The 20,772-nt window shown below is 40.6% G+C and overlaps 1 protein-coding gene across 1 annotated transcript in view; it reads right to left on the reverse strand.

Annotated features, from left to right (window-relative positions):
- Nucleotides 1-14,085: 14,085 nt before the first annotated feature.
- The window catches only part of LOC134066528 (cadherin-7-like), a 62,839-nt gene continuing 56,152 nt past the window's right edge, over nt 14,086-20,772 (reverse strand). Inside the window, exon 11 of the mRNA XM_062521889.1 lies at nt 14,086-14,609. Within this exon, the coding sequence (XP_062377873.1) occupies nt 14,086-14,609 (524 nt within the window). The remainder of the gene's footprint in view (nt 14,610-20,772) is intronic.

The raw sequence follows: 20,772 nt of genomic DNA on the forward strand, positions 1-20,772 counted from the left end.
GGAAAACACCAGTGGATTGTGGGGACGCAACAGAACAAAAATCCAAGGCATTTACAATGGTACTGACAGAGGGTATGCACTTTGAGAGGTATGTTGCCATTGCTGTCAAAGAAAAGATGGAATAAGCAATTTCAATCGGGACTCACCCATTGTGCATGTGAAATGGTGAGAATTGACGGTGAATACATTCCTCTAATGCCATTTCGAGCTCTGGGGCTTCACACGCTATTCAGAGTAGAAACCATTTAACCTTTTCAGTGTTCTTTTCCTTTTGCATCCATATACACTATGAATACCACGGTTAATTTAACATGAGAGTTCCTTTTTACATTGCACAATTATGTCCATTACACGTAAGTGAAGGGATTCTACACCTTTGGCCAAACCGTGTCTTAGGGTCACATTGTCCATTCAACTCGGGCTTTTCAAAGACCGGTGAATCCAATCAGCATGGGCCATGACAGGCACAATACAAAATTTCATTAGAGCCTCCTTCAGTGAAAGACCTACGTGATTGAAGTAAATCTACACTTGACTGATGTTCATCTCTGTGTCCATCACAAACCCCTGATTCTTTAAAAGACCGTAAAAGCATGTCTGTGTGCATTTGCTCTGACATATAAAAAAAGAAAGAAATATATAAATGGCTAGACAGAGTTGATGTTCATCACTAACCCACCATGTGTGAACTACAGGAGTATGTAGAGACAGAAACCAAATGAGGTTTGAATGCAATGCAAATAGGTTTTTGTCATCACTCAAACATGCAGCGATACAGTGTTCTGGTCTCTGAAGTGTACCATGAAATGAGCAGTAATAAGCAGAGATGTGCTCTGCATGCATATGAGTCGAAAGCAGAAAAAAAACATCTCTGATGTTAAAGCTTGTTTAATGGCTAATTACAGTTTAAATGCAGCCCTTGATATTTTGGCAAATTGGAAATGCCCTTCTCTGTGTGGTCACAGTTTTAAATTATTACCTGTATGCTCCACTCTATAGTAAAAAGAAAATCTAGGTAGCACACACTCTCAAAAGAAGCATACTGTATACTGCACGACTAATGGCAGGATGGCACATTCAGAACTACTGGAATTCGGACTCTTGTTAAGAAAGCCTTCCTGCTAAAAACAAGACATGGTCAAAGCTCCTCTTTCAGATGGAGGATTGATGATTTTTCATTACAGAGGCTTCTTGGGGGATCCATAGGAAACCTCTTTGTCACAACCCTCTGACCCTCCCCTCCTTTTCCCCGACATGACTTTCGATATCAGCTCATAACAAGGGATACTGTTCTGGGAGATGCCATGTCTTTGCTGTCTCTGTCTTTCCGACAAGTTCTGCTGCTCGGCAACACAAAAGACAGAATCTGTTTTGTTTGGGCCATCATTCAGAATGCAAGGCCTCTCACTTGACACTCAGTGGAGCAAGGAAATGAGAAATGACTCTCCCATTTTAACTCTTGATTTCTTCCTGCCTTAATACACAGACCTGCATACCACTTCACAGCACCATAAGACACACACACACACACACACACACACAGACACACACACACACACACACACACACACACACACACACACACACACATACACACACACACACACACACAGGTTTTATATTGTCTCTGTGGTTCATGAACATTTGTATCGCTGTTTAGAATCCAGATATCATTTTAAATACAATAAAAATCAAACCACTTCGGAGTCACTATAATATTGTTCTCTCTCCCAGGATGTAGGTTTTGACATTGGGGAAAAAAATGGTCCTAGCTGAGAGCCTGAGAGCTAATTAGCTGCCATTCATAATTGATTAAAGGCTAAGCATAAATAATAAATGGAAATCTAATTTTATTTGGAATGTTTTGTCATTTACAGTTACCTTAGGCATTATACAGGCAATAGCTAGAAAACATGCTTCTGTAATTACAGCACAATTTGTCAATCACATTTAGTTCGTCTTGTTAAAGGGCAAAGATAGCCAGAATCATTTTCACCTTTTCTGGTTTGACTTCCCAGTGTTTTCTTGCCTGTATAAAGAGACAGGAATGAATCAATCAAATCTTTAATGAATGATATAAGGTCATATTCCTTTGGCAAACAGATGAGCAGATGATATTTGACTGGAGGTGTTTTGTTTGTTTCTTTGAAATACAAATTATGTGTCAAATATGAGACCTTAGAAATTGTCCAACGTCTGTCCCAAAAGAAGTTGAAAAATATGAAAGCAGAAAAATACATCCCTGAAATGCTCCAAACTGAAAATATGAAAATCCATACCCATTAGGTAAGGTTATGCAACTGCATAACTTGTTTTGCTTGAGAAGAAAGTTTCTGATCTGCCACACTCTAGAGAACAGTACAGCCACATTTAATCTCAAGTAACATAGCCAGTCTCACCAATAGAGGCATGATAAATAAAAGCTAGTCCTTAAGGTTTGACAGCAATATCAGTCTCCATTGGGTATGCACATATTGTGAGGGATGGTCTGTGGTGAGACAAAGCGTCGATGCAGTCGGCAGCAGTAGCACATCATTAATAACAGGGGGACCTTTGAAGATCCTGCATAAATGTCTAATTAGGTTTGGTAACCTTTAGGAAACTCAAGTGGGTGAATACTAAGCAGATCCCGAGATCTTGTTTTGCATGGCAAACTAAGTGCTTGACATGTCTGGGAGGGTGCAAGTGTTGACATTGAGGAGCACTATCCCTCCCACTTACAAAGGGCACAATGAAAAAATAAAAAAAAACACGTCATCCTTCCAACTCTATGTTTAACACACCTCTCTTTTCCTCATAGTATCATTGTGGAAACCATTCATGGTATACAGTACCATAGCAAACACAGCTGTGATATACATTCTTTCGCATGGTATACCATAGAAAACACAGTTGTGATATACATTCTTTCAGGCATTTGATCTAACTTCTCACTCTCTCTCTCTCACTCTCTCTTGTTTCCCTCTCTCTCTCATACACACACACACACACACACACACACACACACGCGCGCGCACGCACGCACACATCAATACTGTCAAAACATTGAGAGAAATCAGAGAGGCTCCAAATACATGTGGACAGCCTGTGAGCCCTCAGAACAAGGGGGAAATGCAGATACAGTACCTCCTAAAGGAGGAGAAGAAATAGATCTGCTTCCCCAAGCAGCAACCCACAGACACGGGACACAACTGAACTTGCTATAGATTTAAAATCACTCTCAGGGCTTCCTTTCTTTAATGCTAGTATAGTCTTTGGATAAATATGGAGAAATGCATGCTGACAGAAAAAAAAAACAAGACTTTCCTGGACTATGACTGTCCCTCTGAAATGTTTGAAAATAATGTGAATTCCCTCCCTAGTGGCGGTGGAGAAACAGTTTATTTTGAGCTTTTTCTCTTTGAAGTGGAAATCAATGGAAGGCACAGGCTAAGGGCTGAAGTGAAAAGTAGTCAAATGTTCTTGGCTTTAGACAGTTTTTCCTTAAGAAGCCCGGTGCAAATCCCACGAGCCACCCGTGTGGGACTTTGATGGGAAGAGGATAGGAATGTAGAAGGGCACGGAGCCACAATGTTTGTTAGTTTTGATTTCAGCCATAAAAAAAAGAAAAAGTTTTAAGCCATTTACACAAAGGTCATTGCTACTTTAAGGTTGCGTCACTGCCAATTGAAATTGGCCTCATTTGTTGTGATTAAGCTCTTCTTTGAAGACCTGTAATACTTCATGAATATCCACATTGTCCTGGTTGCGGTTTTGATCTGAGAAATAAGGCAGGGTCATGCAGTGGGATTAACAGTAGCCCAGTTATATCTTTTGTGGGTCTTCTAGTCCCTATACCTAAACAATGAAACACAAACAGCTATCTGACTTTGTCCCTGAGTGGTGGTGATTTACTGTACAGCAACAACAGTCACACAGCAGGGCAGGGCAAATTTGGGGTGAGATCTATTTTATACAAATCCTGAGTTACGTAACGATACAACTTCAAATGGGGAGCTGTTGCCATGAATTGAGAACGTTTGAACCAGGTTTAAAAAATACATACCATAGCAGAGTTTGAATCTGTTGGTCTCTCCTTTGTTGTTTGCGAGTTTTCACAGCGGATACGTTATGTGCACACTATTCCCTTCTAGAGGAAATCAGGGTCTTTGGGGAGCCCCAATTTTCTGAATGAGCAGTTCCAGAAAGAGCTAATAATATGTTAATGCAGCTTGGAAGACATTGGGGAGGCCTGGTGACAGCAATCACGGCAGCTTAGAGCTTTGTGTCCTTAGGGTCCTCGTCACACAAATAAACCCAGTAAACATAGATCAGGTATGCAGCTTGGCATATGGGGCACTGGGACCCTCTGTCTAACTGAGGTACAAAGGAATGAGAGAAAGTGAAAACCACAGCCATACATGCCACAAAGTGTAAGGGTATCTCCTGCCTTTTGAAGCAGACAAAAAAAAAAAGAGAATAACTTAAGACCCACTACCAAGCACTGCTTCCAAGACAGCAAGAGGCAGGTGGACCACTGTCAGCCCACTGGGTCCGCTGCCAGTTGTGGTCTTAACATTTCTTCTTGCTTTTTTATGCAATATTCACAACAGGTTAAATGAATGGTGATGGTCCAACAGCAGACAAACATCAGTGGTGGTCCGATATCTGTCTGTAAATCCGTTTTTGCCATCTGGGTTGTACAGTACAGTATCAATAGTTCATCGTAAAATGGCATTAATTGTTAAACAAAAGCTTGAACGTTTTGGAATCCTTAAAGCTCTTTCTGATTATCTCAGCTTTTCCTGGTGTTTAATATTAAATTACGTTTTCGGAATAGTTTGTAGTTCTTTTTTTCAAACTTCATATAGGCCTATAGGCCTGCCACAGAGTCAAAGCATCAAAGCTTATCTGAAGCTTATTTCAGGTCTGAATAAGAGCAAGCTCTCTCTCAGTGCAGTTTTAATAAACCTCAATTGAACAGTTTGGGCATTTTAACTTCTGAAAAGGGTGATTTACTCTGGAAAAGGAGAAGTGGAGCTGGGGGTTAATACATAATAGGTTTTGTTGAATTGTGCTAGTGTTAATAGTATTTTAGACATTCAATTAACCTTTCCTCAATGACTTACTCAAAAAACCATAATAAACAAACATAATAAACTGTAACTGTAATCAAGTACAAATAATGTACTGCTGTCATGTACTGCTGTTTCTCTCTTGAAATGCCCTACTTCCATGTTAGTTTTCTAATTTTCCCGTCCTACCCCAAACAGCTGGGGGGGCCTTATGAATACTGCTATAGCTGCCCTCATCTGGCCCCTGGGCCCTGAGTTTAACACCCCTGATCTAGCCCTAGCTACCGCTATGCTGCTTTATCAAGCCCCAGCTCCCCTCCCACTCCATGCCACATCCAGCTCTAAGTGCCCACTGATCCAATCTGTGGTCATTTCCCGATCACACCCCATCTCTCTTTCCCACTCGCTTCCTGTCAACCTTCACTGTCTCAGCTAAATAACAAAAAAAAGCCCAAAATATACACTTTAAAAAAAGAAACACAGTGCTGTATACAATTCACAAACCATATAAAACAAGCTGATCTCCTACCTCTGTGACAAGCCTCACCATTTGCCAATGACAGTATAATACACTCTCACCACTGAATTAAACCATGGATGACTTCCATTCCAAAACTATTATTGCAGGCCACTGCAAGAGGGCAGTAAGGACAAAACCTAAGTGAAGCAGGTGGTATCTGATCGTAAATGGAGAGACAAGTGCTTTACACGTCCCTGGTTCATATATTACTGGACCTGTGTTCAAAACAGGAAAAATAATGGTGATAAAATTGTATTAACATAAATATTCAATATGAAACAATATTAAAACATGGCATTACTTCCCCATGATTGTCCTCCTCATTACATTCATAGTGGTCTGAATTCTCTTCTTAATTAGATTTTTGATTGAATTAGTGGCACCCGAAATGGATGCAGTTAAGAATTAAATTTGAAGTGATTGGATCAGACTATCAGAAATCAGCACTGACACCGTCCGTGCTCTTCCAGAACTGGCTCATGCAAGATAATGCTTCGTTCTGATGATATCACGTTAAGCATCCCCTTACTTTGCTGATGGGTAGAATGCAAACACTACACAACCAAATGGCTTCCACATCACAGTGAAAACTGATCTGAGATGATACTGTAGTATAACAGAGCTAGGCAGAAAGGAGGTGGTCCAGGGGAGAAACCTGTGCCTCAAACAAATATAGTAGAAAATATTACTGCTCTAAAGTACTGCTCTAAAACTGTATCTAAAGATGCCTCCAGAGCGAGACATTTCACCCACACCTATTAAAAATGATGAAATTAAAAACAAAATGTCCTTTATAAACAAACATCCCGAATGCAAATGAATTGCAAGGCCAGACTCATTGAGCAACTTTGGTTTAAGTGCATTGGTCAACACAATGGCCGGGTTTCCCAGATTCGCTAAGAAGCTCTTAAGTGCTAAGAACTTCTTAGGAGCGTTCTTAGAACATTCTTAGAGCGCTCCTAAGAAGTTCTTAGCACTTAAGAGCTTCTTAACAAATCTGGGAAACCCGGCCATTGTCAGTATTTGAACTTTTAAAGGCTATTTCTTTTTGAAACGCAACTTTGCCTCTGACCGCACATAACGTAAATATGTCAGTGCTGGGGACATGAGCAAAGGACATAAAGGAAAGGACATAAGGAAGTAAAGATCCCAGGACTGCAATATCAGATTAGCCTGACAGTTGCACATTTAACTTGAATAAATGCTTGTTGAGGAAAACTTATCTTTTTTAACTGTCATAGAAATTGGGTGCCATACCTAAGCCTTGTCAGGACCAATTAGCCCCCATTTTCTTCTTTCAGTGCTGTTCCAAGAAGAAGAGATCACATACTTTGCTCAGGGACTCTGTGTTGCGTGTAACTGTTTTCCGTGTCAACATGATAAACAAACACGAACATGCCTCCCACACACTTCAGTCCAAGCTTGGCTGATGATGACGAACATGAGTAGAAAACGGCTGCTAATTAGAGAGTGTCGATTACGCCTCATTTGAAGCAATTGCATACTAGCATGTTAGAGCCCATTTATAATCACACTACCAGTATGACTTCAATCTTTGTCTTTTCTCTACACAAATTAAAACAATGCTTGGAATGTTATGTTTCTATTGATGGTATTGGCAGATATCAAACATGACCATCTCAGTATACAGTATACTTAGTATACAAATACCTACAGTATAACAGTGACAGACATAATATATTTGTACAGGTACTAAACATACATACAGATTTAGCATTTATGTATTTTGATTTCTGCGTGCATATAAACACCATACACTCTCTTTGCTGTGTTCTCATAGTTTGCATCCTCTATCCTTTGTGTCATTCATCTTTTTCTTTAGTTGATAGTTTAGAGCACAACCATCAACAGATAACTGCACATCATGGCCATACTACTGGAAATGGACTATACTGTAAGGTACTGTAGGTGACTAGAGACTTTGTTTTTGTTGCCACGTGTGCCTTCATTCTCTAAAATATCAAATCCCCTTCCAACAATGACCACTATTTTGGGGTATTCTACCCTATTATAACTTATAACTGATAAGAAAAAAAAAAATCTTCTGTAATAATCTGGTGTGGATCCATAACATTTTTTGCTTCAACAAAATCACCAATAATTAAGCTTCAAACCATTTCTGATAAAGTACATAACTAATAGGGTCTTGACACATATAAAAATATCTCTCCGACACGAAACTCAAAGAAAGGCCAGGAAGATGAGCAGGTCAGGGGTCCTAACCAAAGTGAGGAAATTAGAGGGAAATGCATGCATTTGAGTGAATCCATAAAACATGACCCAAACACTGCAGTCAAATCGAGTGAGTAATATTCCACAAATCTCAGGTTCAGATGGCACTCTGTCCATTTTGTTAACACACTTCAAATATTTTACTTATTACTTATTTATTTACTCTACAAACGGCTTTATATCTCCTGCTCGGACAGATGAATATTTGAATAGAACGTTTTTCTGGGAGCTGATTCAAAAGGGATGAATAGAGACACACAAAACATACTAAACGCACCTTGAGTGTAGGCATCATTTTGGTATGTTTACCTTTCAGAATTGTTGACATTTCAATAGGGCACCTTTAAACTGAGTTATATGACCAAACATTTGTCAAGTTCCCTCTTTTTTTACAAATGTCTCTTGCCTCCCTGCTGTTTTTGACCTACTTTGGCCGACCTCGTGTATCTAAAGATGCCTCCAGAGCGAGACATTTCACCCACACCTCACAAGAGAATTATTTATACAAAGCTGGGGCCAGACCCAATTTGTGTGGAACTGTATACAGCCCCTAAGCCTGAAACCTGTGTTGCCGTGAGCAGGCACACGAGCCACCAACCATAAATGCAGGAGGAGGACTACAGCAAAAAGAGAGAGAGAGAGAAAAAAAACATGCATGAGGAAGGCCTCTTTGATCTCATTTCTCCTCATCCTCATCCTATTTCAAAGTCTATGGAGGGGAAAGTCACACGGGCCTCTGTGGCACAGGATCTCTCTGACCGTCCACGAAAGGTGTCAGTCTGATGGGAGGTTTTGTAAGAGGTGATCACTCTCCTCTCATCCTTCACAAAAAGTTGAGGCCAGACTTTGATTTTTGAGTTACTTAATAAAATATTGATAGCAAAAAATATGCAGGACTTCACAGAGTTTTACTTCTTCTGTTTTTACCCCCCTTTAAAATGATGAACTGGTTTTGGGGTTTTTCAGGGTGGAATATATACTTAACATATCTGAACCATAACCGCATAAGAGGCCGTGTTGGTGCTCTTAGTGCAAAAGCTCCCTTTGCACAAACACGTATTGCCATTCAGAATAAATGTTCACCTTCTCCCTTTGGCTATTTTGTAATTGCCTTTTCCACTGTGTGTGTAACAGTTCTAAAAGGTATGTTTATGAGTGTCATGTTCAAAGACTTGAACTCTGAATATTGTGCATGCAACTAATGACCACGTGTGTCAGGCATGCTAATGCAGCTGCTCTGACCCTTTTACCGCATGTGAACACTTTCTGTGGTTTTGGTCAGAAATGGCTGGTCAGACATGAATGCTAACAATTCTTTTGTAAACATTTGATTTCATTCTACCTGTTAAATATCTCACACAAATATATATCTGATTTCCATCAATGTCCACTTTGAAGTCTCATTTTATTGATGCACCACTTAGTTTTATTCAAAATACGAGATTTTGACCAAATATTGTAACATAAGAGATGCATGTTGCACGTGATGTAATTCCCGCTGATAAATTTGCAACAAGGCAAAATACAAAAAAAAAAGTTGTAACTTTATCTAATGTCTACTCTCTACAGCAATAATCATTTTATATCAACCACCCACATTATGTATGCTGACAGGATACATAACCTATGTGGTTCCCAACAGAATGTCCCATCCTCCCAATACAGTGGCCAACATCTGACCAAAGGTAGAAATACAAATTGGATGGAGAGCCTTCACTCTGTCCTTTTTCCGGTGAAGGCCTCTCCGCCAGCAAGTGTAATCTCCCAGAGAGCTGATTTCAATGCTGATAAAGATGTCAACCTGATAACCCTTTCCCACCCTTAGGGTAAAGTGTTGCCAAGGCTAGGGTTGCTAAGGCTAAATTATATTCTGTGATGGACAGCCAAAGGTAAGTGCTGAAATATAGGAACACATGGGGCTAAGGAAAACATATTTTATGCAATATATCAATGCAATTTATCACATTGGCAAACATGACTGGACTACGTAAACATATGCATTTTAATCTTTGCATTCTTTGTCATTTTATTTTTTGTTTTTGCTATTTTCATTGGCAAACCATCAATCACATCTTCATCAGTTAGGAACCATTTTTATCTAACAATCAGGACATTGTCACTGTTAATACTGATGAATGCTATGTTTTTCTGTACTTTTCCTCTACCCAAATGTTCACATTCTGACATTTTGCCGTGACCATTTGAGCATGCATGTGTAGTTAAGGCTCACATCAGGCAATGACAAAATGAATGCGTTCTTTTCAAGTTTAAAGAACGAAATGTTAGGGTTTGTTAGCAATCGTCTGTTGTTAGTGATTGTTACCAGGTAGCAATACCAGTTTGTTACAAAGCAATGAATAATGTTGAAAACAGGCTACTTGATAATGATGAACTAAGTGTTTGTTAACTAATACTAACGCTATATTGTGTACCCCTATTGTAAAGGGTTATCATCACTGGAGGGACATTTTATTTCTGTTTTGGGACCAGAATGTAGTAGGTGATGGCTTACTTACTGCCTATCTATCAGGTAAATAAATAGGTTTGAAGTGGAAGCTATCACTGTCCACAATGTCTTTTTTTTTCATAGTTTTCCCAAATGTTTTGTGTCCATACCAGAACGCTGAAATGCCAGTGTTTATTGTTGGTGTTTATTGTTGCTGTTGCCTAGAAAATAAACTGTCAGAGTCATGGAAACCACACGCCATTGTAAAGCAGAAATAATAAAGCTTTATATATCTGTGTCGGAAAGTCTCTGTGACTCTGTGCCCAGTGGTCTCAAAATGACAACCACCGAAAACCATGGCGCACAGACTTATTCCTTAAAGCTACTGTATGCAGAAGTGGGTGTAAAAGTGGAGAAATCTTGCCATACCTGCTCAAGAACAGCTGAATTTTTGTGTGGAATATTCAAGAAGCTGTCAGGCATTCCGATAGAGGTTATATGCTGCCTATTCTGTAAGAGAATTCATGAAAAACAAGACAACATTGTACAGTCTTTTGAGCACTCTGCTGAGCTTGTCATTCGGACATGTCTCATGGCTGAACAGTGACAGCTGTGTCTTGTTAGCTCACCACACCTTCTGCTCTTGTAGTTTTGACAGCTTTTCAGTTTCCATGGCTGTGCGTGTTGAAGTGATATCATACACATCTACACTGGAGGGAAAGTATAGCGAAATGTAAGAGACAGAGGACAAAATGCCCTTTTATGTGATTAAGAGTAATGTGCAAGACATCTATATCAATTTGTCACTCTTTGTCATTCCTTGCAAAATGAATATTAAAGTGATCCTCTTCAACTGAAATGCTGCTGGGCTCAATCCTAAGAAATCTTACAGAAAACATGAGAGAGCACATCCTTTTGCTGCCGGGCCATACATGGCTTTTTTCATCAACAGTCCTTTATTGTGTGTATTCCATTTGCCCACGTTCAAAGCAGTTAAAACAGAGTCAATACCTGCTAGCGTGAAGTCTGTTGCCTCGTCTGGGTGAAGATACGCACGGTCCTCTTGCATATGCTTGCATCAGAGCTCTTTAAGGAAGCATCAGCTTCATTCGCACACCTTAGTAGAGGCAGTGTGAACCTGCATCCACTCCAAAATAGTGTTGCATCACAAAATAACTCAATCTTGTCCTTCTCCGCACTGATAGGGCAAAACAGTGGAATGAGACAAGGTTGGTAGTGTTTGTGCTGCATGGGCAGTGTGACACAATGGGGGTTGATGCAATGCAATGCCACCATAGTGGTACGATTTGAATGTAACAACACAGGATTCAGAATAATACAAGTGGCTGTTTTGTTTGAGAAAAAAGTATTGATCACTCATGTCCATACATTCTAATTCAAAGATTGGTCAGATGCCTGGGGTCACCAGTAGACATCTATCCTTAATGCACTAAAAGCTTCTGTATAATGAACATGTCCGTTTGACTTCATTCATCATATGCATCGACTATTTTGAGTACTTACAAATAACACTTTACCATTTTACTTTATGAGTCACATGCATTGACAATTGTTGAGCACTCACAGGACTACGTCAAACTATTCCCAGTAAAATAGCCTACTATAACAATAGTTCTGCCACAAATACTAAAATGTATTTGCCCAGACTAGACAGCTAAAGCATCATTTGAATATCAGTATTCCTTTTGTGGTCATTTATGGCTGAATCTTAAAATCTCCCACTTTAGATTCTGATATCTACATGTTGTACAAAATTATTAAGACATCCGAGAGATTGTAGGGTCATTTTTGTGTCCACTCAACCCCACTCATTCTTTCCTTTTAACATTTCTTTACCTTTTTGCATTAGCATAATTTTGTGGGATCTTCACATAAGATACAGAGGATTGAACGTATTGGGAGAATGTGTAGGCTATTATTTTCCCTGCAAAAATATTTGGCCGGCTCCCTGTGTGGAGAGCTGATCTTGACTCAAGAGGATGGCTTGGCTAATTTGTGAGCCACTGTTTAAACAGGTCGCCGGCTCGGGAGCCATTCATCACACGCCTCTGCAGGCGGACGGGCTTGACGCTTTGTCTCCTGCTCGCCTTTCAAGTACAAAGCCACATGGAGAGGCACGAACCGTCAGAAAACTCCCTCTCTCCTACTCCTCATCGTCTGTGTGCGCTCTGGATAGGAAAGATGGTCGCTGGTTTTCATCTCTGTGAAGATGCAGCTCCCAGCCCTTCCTGGCTGGAAAAAAAAAGACAAAATGGCTTTTTTTTTTTCTCTTTTTCCCTTTAGAAGTCTATCTGGTTCACCTTGATAAGATAATTAAACACTGACATATTATAGACATAGCCCTTTCCCTATGTCCAAGGAATTTAGAAAAAGTCCCTACAGTCTTTGGAGGAACTGAATGTCCCTTTTATTGACATCAAAAATAATAAAAACATCTGGCACAAGTATTTTTGCCTATTCAAAATAAATAAAAGAGTTTTTTTATTAACATGTTGAAGTTCAATGGCAATAGTTCAAAAGGCATTTTGTTTTAAAATAGATATTTCCTTTGTCCTTCCCTCATCTCATCCTTACTGTATAAGTATTTTTTTTTGTATCACCACCACACATGACTTCCAAGGATGCCCTTGATTTTGCTTCTCAAAAGAAGCACAGCAACACTTTTGTATTCAGTTTAAAAATGAGAATTTAAGAATCTCCTTCACAATCCTATCTGAAAACTGCAAACACTAACTGCTTAAGTCACACACTTACTGCTGAGTTCAACAAAACATCAGAATCGTCTGTCAAATGTCTATTTGAAGAATAAAGGGTAAAATCACCAAGTCTTTCCCAAACAGAGGAAGGAGAAAAAGACAGAAGGTTACCATGTGAGGTTTATGCCTCTTTGTCCAATTCTCTGAAGGTTACATGACACTGAAACTGACAATAATGAGAATCAGAAGTTCAGTTAAGCACCACATATCACACTCATGTTTCACTGTGCCAAATCATAACATCAAATCTCAGCAGCTTTGATCTGTTTTCTTAACTCTCCAGAAGAGCAAATGTACTGTACAACACTGGAGATATAACAGCCTTTTAAGCAACATAATGGCACGGTCTTCACTATAGCTAACTTTAGGTCTTAGCTGCATTGCACCTAATGATTGAACCAATGTTGTTGTTGGTTCTTTCAAGTCAAAGATGTTACAATTTAATATAAGGACTGATTTTTTTTTTCCAAAAAATGGAACAAAACTGTACACCAACACATAAGAAAACGCTCCAAGCAATCTCTATATTGACCAATGTGGACAGAGCACTTAGGGCGGGAAAAGTTTTGTTTGTTTTTGAGAACAGCGAAAGCAAAAGGAGGAAATTGTCAATGCAAAAAGGGCTGGCTTATGCCCAAGTGTCACTACGAGAGAGAGAGAAGCAATGACACAGTTGTACATCCACACTGCTCCACAAAGGCAAGTTCAAGTGTTTGGCCACCAGCCCAAAGTCAAATGTGCTGTGGTTCCCTCAAAGGTTTCCTTTGTAGTCGCACATTATTTGAAGTTCTTGTGTAAATGCCACCAGAAGTTGTTCTGTTTGAAAACTCCAAAGATGGATGTAAACAAACGTTATCACTTTGATGACAGAACAGTCCCTCACCTCACTGACAGACGCCATCCATATCTGCATGCTTGCAGATCACTGTTATTTACCAAGCAATAAACGAACATCGTCTCTCTTTCAGCAAAAAGGCAGGGCTTACAAAAAAACCCTGATTACCAACAACAAGCAAAAACGTGTGAAGCGTGAGGCTAGGAGAAGAAGCCGTTGGCCTCGATGTTGCCGTAGAGATCAGCCAGCTTCTTGAAGCGCGGGCCCCAGCTGCTGAGATAGTCGTAGTTCTGTTCGGAGTCTGAGCTCAGGGACTCGAGCGAGCTGAGGGACTCGGCCACGGAGCCGCTCCCCTCGAACGCGTACGTCTGCAGGGAGTCGTACGGCGGGGCGGAGGGATCCACGTCCGCCTCCTTTAGCCGATCCCAGATGAACTCGCGGAACAACAGGTTATCCGGAAGGGTCTTGTAGGCCGGCCGGGGGCCTGAGGAAGGGGGCGGGTAGTGGAAGAAAGTGGGCGTGTCCGGAGTCACGTCGCGGCGCGTCTTGGGGTCTCGGATGATGTTGAGGTTGCGCAGGGTGACCATGTCGAAGGCCTCGGTGTCCTCCTCGCCGCCCCCCTCGTCATCGTAGCGGACGATGTTCTCTCGTATGTCTCGCTCGTCCTCCAGGATCAGCGGCTCCTTCCTCCTCCTCCTCATCGTCACGATCAACAGGACCAGTACTGCGGGGAGGGACACAAACAGCATTTCACAACCGAGTTCATCATCTGTTTGCTCAATGACTGTGTGGAAATAAATATGAAGAGATAGATTATCGTCAGCTTTATGATTAAACTAAGATGCTGCTATTCAACAACCCGCCATTTGAGCTCAATTATTCTCAAAATGGAAATGAAAGAAGTCAAATTTTATGGACAAGCTGTGCTTTTCATAGGCAGACACTTTTGTGTTTTATGAGTAATCATTAGATATTATGCATTTTACCTTCAGGTCATTTTAAAACACAACACTGGATCAATGATTAAATAATATTGCTCAGAGTGTCAAATTATCCCTGCAATATTCATGCAATGCTGCAACATCTGACAAGGCGATTACTTACTCTATTCACAACATACAAACAAACAAACAAACAAACAAACAAACAAACACACAAACACACACACACACACACACACACACACACATACACACACACACACACAGACACACGCACTCACAGGCTTACATTTTCACACAAATGCCCACACAGAACAACACACTGTACAGGTTTGCCCCCACAAATACACACATGTGGCCCACACTACATGATAGTTACAGTAGTACAGTAACTATACAGAAAACTGTTTATTCATGGGGCAAACACAAAACAAATCACAAAATAATTTTAGATATTTTAGAACAGAAGATCTACAATACAGACCAACAGTTTATGTCTCTCCAAAGATGTAAGACATTCTTAGCTTCAGCTGGTCTGTACTTTGCTCCTTTATCCATTAATTCCATAAATACAGATAGAACATATCTTTATATTACAGAGAACATGTACCTCTTTATCGGGCATAGAGATTCTGAATGCTTTTTTGACAGTACCATCCTTCTATACCCCCTCCAATCCAGGGATCCCTCTCATCTATTAGGGCTGAAAATAACTATTCGCACCCAGGCAAACTGGCAAACGTCTAATGATCCTCCATCCATCAACGTCGCTCTGCAGCTAGTAAAATATCGCTCCACAGGTTCAATATTTCTTTCCCTCGCTCGCGCCTGGCTCCTGTGCCGCTGGAGGAGGCCGGGGAAGTGGAGGCGAAAGCCGCTTCGCACCTCATAATGGGCTGGGAGAATAGCGGGGGCGGGGGTGGAGGCTTTGCCATTTGAAACTCTAATGTCAATTGTTGATGGATGGATGCCAAGTACTCTCCCTTCCATGTTTACTCTGCTCTCGGCTGCTAAGTTCTACCTGCTAAAGTGGCACGCAAGGATGTGTGTGTGAACTACCACACCAAATCTTGGCTCGAGATCGATATATGAAGTGTGAACATACCCCATGCCATTCTCACACTCTCTGCTTTTGCATATCCCTACATAACACTTGGCGAGATTATAATATATTTATTTTATTTATTTGATGAAGATATTAATGGTCAATTACTGTAAATAAATACTCTCTCTTTTGAAGGCCCCTCACAGATGGACTCAAATCCTGTTGTGAAAATCCTGTTTATATCCAGTCCAATATTTTGTCCCCCAGTAGACCTTTAAAACAGAGGCAAAACACAATCTTTTCTTTCTTATTGTTGACATCTAATATGTAAGGGCTGTCTGTGATGGCTTAGCTTTGTGAACAGTATAATAAGGCATTCAAACAGTTTACCTACGTTGTCTAATAAACCTACAGCATCTGCTTTACTTAAACTTAAAGCTTTTGGTATGAGCTTTGAAAGGTTTGACCTGTATGACTAAGTGATGTCAACAAAAAAAACATTCCCTCACAATCACTGGGAAATATGTAATCAGTACAGGCACTCAGTCACAAAAATTCTATCACCCATTTTTGTATTAATAAATTGACCATAACAAATCTGTCATCGCAACAGACATACATAATGGCACTCAATCAATCTTCTGAAGGAAAATACTTTGTAGAAATAATGTTTTAGGAAGCAGCTCTCTTAGGGACCAAAGATACAAATAACAACCATTTCGGATAATAAAGATCAGTTCAGCATTTTCCTGGATCCACTGGAGCTGAATTCTGTAAATTACTTATAAAGTGAAATCAATGATGTGTGATGAACATGTTCTGCCTCTGTCTTTCCTTCCTTTTATGCTTCTAAACAACTGAATTGAAGAATGCAATAGCACTCCAAGTTCAGCATGTATTGGGCACTTTCTTCCTTGAGCAACTCATGATCAGTTTGCAAGAGTCAGTATTCTGTGTGTTCCTATAAAGGCCTAAAGCCATCTTCACATTATGGCATTCTTTCAACTCCAATTTTTGCAAGCTGCCCCCAGCCAGACATTGACACTACACTCTCATTGACTGCAACTGTCCACAGAAAAAAAAGAAAAGGCAGCGAAACTAATTCAATCACCTGTCACACTTATTGACCGACGAAATGCTTTTATATAAAGTTTGTATTGTAGTTGACAGTGGCATAATGTGAAAATGACAGCATATCATTCTGAAATTGAAATGAGTATAACGATTGTTTACAGCATAAACAACAGCAAAGCACCCTTCCCGATTTGTTGACTTATGTGGACCTCTGTTGGATTAAATTGATTAAATTGGATTCTATTAAATAGAATACTGTTACATAAACGGGCAGCCGGCAGGTATCATATTTTCTTTGTCGGTAATGGCATGATGGTGCAAACAAAACTGATACCTACAGAACACAACGCCGTTACAACACTTGAGATAAACAGCCATGTATAAATAGAAATGCATCTCATTTCAATACCAGGCAACAAAGGACAGCTTCACAATTGGAAACATTCTGTTTTAATGCCGATGTTTGTTTTTAATGTCAAACGTACAGTAGAAGTCCCCCATCACACACTTCCATCCTGCCTCTCCTGCAGATTGGGCCCACCTGCTGGGCAGGGGGACCTGTGAGGGTGCACTGAGATACCAGCCACCCTCCATCTCTCCCGTCAGCTCCAAACTGTTCAATCACACACCAGCTCCAACAACATAGCAGCTTCCAGATTAAGACAGGCCCGCGAGTGAGAAAGTTATGCAAGGCCTAGGTGAGTGGGTGACACAAACAGAGACAGAGAAAGGAGAGAGTGTGTGTGTTGTGTTAGAATGGTGAGAATGTGTGTGTGGGTATGCAGGAACACATGGAGGGGGCTGCAACCAAGGGGACTGGGTAGGAGAGCGAAAAGCGAGGCAAATAGGCACAATGGATAAGAGAAATTGGGTAGAGGAAGGAACATGTGGAAAGAATGAGATAAAGAAAGAGATAAAAAAAAAAAAAGCTAAATAAAATCTGCAGAGACAAAAAAAAGGTAACAAGAAATTGGGAGGAGCGAGGAACAAGGGAAAAGAATGAGATACAGAAAGAGATGAAAAGGTAAATAAGATCAGCAGACAAACACAAAAGGGATAGCAAAATGAACTGATGTGAAACCCAAATATAGAAATACGCTTTTTAATTTCACTCAGATGTTGTTGTAGGATGCCTCTACATTCTAGTAAATGTTAGGGAAATGTGATAATACGGTACTATTGGGCCTATTGGGAGCAGATCATCTGTATCTGTGTCTAAAAATATATACTGAACAATTGAGGGTTCATTTGCAGTGTGAAACAATAAGCATACGAAAGTTTTTTTTTTTCTAAACATTCTCATTTATTTATACCACACAAAAACAACATTAAACACAAAATTGAATTAAAGTGATGTGTAATAACTGGTGTCCAGCCATGTGAATTTGTTGTAACTGTCCCAAAATCAGTTGCTTTCCTCAGAGCAGAGAGACATTGCACTTTGCACAGTGAATCCTTTTCTTGCAGTGTCTGCAGCATTCCTTGTTGTCTTCACAGGAGATGTCTGATCCCGTCCTTGCATTCTATCAGCTGGGGTTCCAGATGGCCTCTTAGCTCACACCTCATTTGGTGGACTCCCATGACCTAGGGATGGTCTCTACTTAGGCGGTCAAACGACTCTGTGATGTCACCTATGTTACTTGGCTATCATTGTTAGAAGATTAGCAATTTGGATTGGAGAAGTATCAATTAAGTAAAATGCAAGTCAAGAACCGTATTATCAGTGAATTATTAAATATGGTAAACACCATGAATGGCTTCTGTCCAGTATGAGAGGGGAGGCTGACTGTGTCTGAAACTCCATCCTGTTCATTATATCTTTCTTGGGAATATTGAGAGCTTTGCAGACTTGCTTGTAGGGGAGCCAGGTATTGACCAGGGTGGGGATAATGGTGTGTCAGAAGATGCATACAGTACGTACCAGCGGTGTGATTTCAGGAGGGACTTGGAGGGGATTTGGCGGCAAACGAGCCCAACAAGCCCACACCATCCATGTGTTTGCTGTGGCCACCCACAATGCAAAGCCTCTCAACTTGAGTGTGGGACTGGGTGGCTTTATTCCAATGTTGACTCTGCTGCACAGGTTCTGGGTCTTGGCACACGTCGAAGTCACAAAGTGTGCCAGAGATTCCAGTTCTTGCCCACAATGTGCAGCCCTGTGGCCTACATTTCTTAATGCCACTGAGTTTCCACCGGCGTCATCTCATCCACAGAGGTGTGTGCTCGCCGGGCGCCACCTGCATGCTCTCGTCTCATAACGAGTCAAGCCGTGGTCTGAGTTTCCTCCGCTTGTCTGTCTTCTCTGTCTACAATATAACCCTGCCAGGCTGTTTACACAATGTAATGATGCAACCAGAGATTGGAATCTGTTGCATGACATCACATCAGAAAGAGGGGCACGCCGCGTGTCTGACTCCCAGTAGATACGGACTCTAGACATTTGCATCAGGCCCATCTTCAGGTGCGTGCCAATGATTTGCTCAATTGCCTATTCTATTGGTATTTATAGATGTTCTTTTGAAAACTGTACTCGTTTGTGTTTTCTGTCAGAGCCTTACCCTACTGGCCATTTTTGGTTCCTAGAACATTCTAGTTAGGTAAACCTTTGGTTCCAGTAATGTTCCCTGTACGTTACTTTTGGTTAGGTTTTTGCCATTTGGTTGCAGCAGAAAGTTTTTGTTACGTTCTCTAGATGTTAGCTGTTTTGGTTCCCTCAATGTTCTCCTAACGTTCCCCTAACCTTGTTGGTTACATGTTGGTTCCCTCAATGTTCCCCTAATGTTCCCTTAACGATCTCTTCCCTAGTCATGTCTGCAAGTACCCCAGTGGTAGGAGGAGGAAACAGACCACTGGTGACTGGACCAGAGACATCAGAAGAAGTGATGAGATCCGTTTTTTGGCCCAGCGATACGGTCTGTGTAGTTGGGGCATGGTCTGATTACTTGGTTGACTTGGTTCGGGTGGCTTGATGTCCACATAATCATCGGCTGGGAAATCACTGGGTGTTTGATTCCCTTTGTCTGCTTCACTGGCATTTTCATCTGCGTCCCCGTCATTAGAATCACATGCTCTCAGACTCCATCTCAAAATCACTCTGAAATGGAAAGGATGGTGTTTAGAGTTAGAGGAAGTTCGGGTCAAATCGTTCCATCATTTGCATGCAATTCCAATGCAAATGAATCCTACATTCCAATGAAGTCACACACAATACAATACTGTCTAGCTCTCTTAATATGATGTCTACTTAACATATGAAAATGAAATATATATGCAACTCTCCATAGCATTACATCACCACATTCCAGACTATTGACACTTGCCCCTCCACAATGCAACCAAACCCTCAAAGCACTGGCATCTCCATATATTCCAGAACATTCTCATCTGTTCTTGAACTCATGCAACAGCTACAGTATCTCCTGAAACATTACACAACCACTTTCTGCTTCCTGTAACAATCAGATGCCCCCCACCTCCCTCTCAAAACAATAACAAATACAACTGTATATTATACTTTAACTGATAACACACAGGTACAGTTTCTAACACTGCTACAAAGAGAGCTTAAAATACTGCATTCATGTATCCATTCAGCACAAATCGATCTGCTCTAATAATAACATACACTGGAAAAAGGCATGTGTCAAAATTACACATTGTGAGTGAGTTCAGGGACAACACAATTTTGTGTTAATTTTGTGCAGCAAGAAAAACAACAAAAACAAGCAAACAAACAAACAAAAGGTATACCTTTTTGCAGATACACGTTTTGTTTGGTAATTTGAGATAGTTGCACTCTGTTTTTCACCCAGCCAGCCACACAATTG

This window comes from Sardina pilchardus, chromosome 19, assembly GCF_963854185.1.
Source record: "Sardina pilchardus chromosome 19, fSarPil1.1, whole genome shotgun sequence".
Classification (NCBI taxonomy): Eukaryota; Metazoa; Chordata; class Actinopteri; order Clupeiformes; family Clupeidae; genus Sardina; species Sardina pilchardus.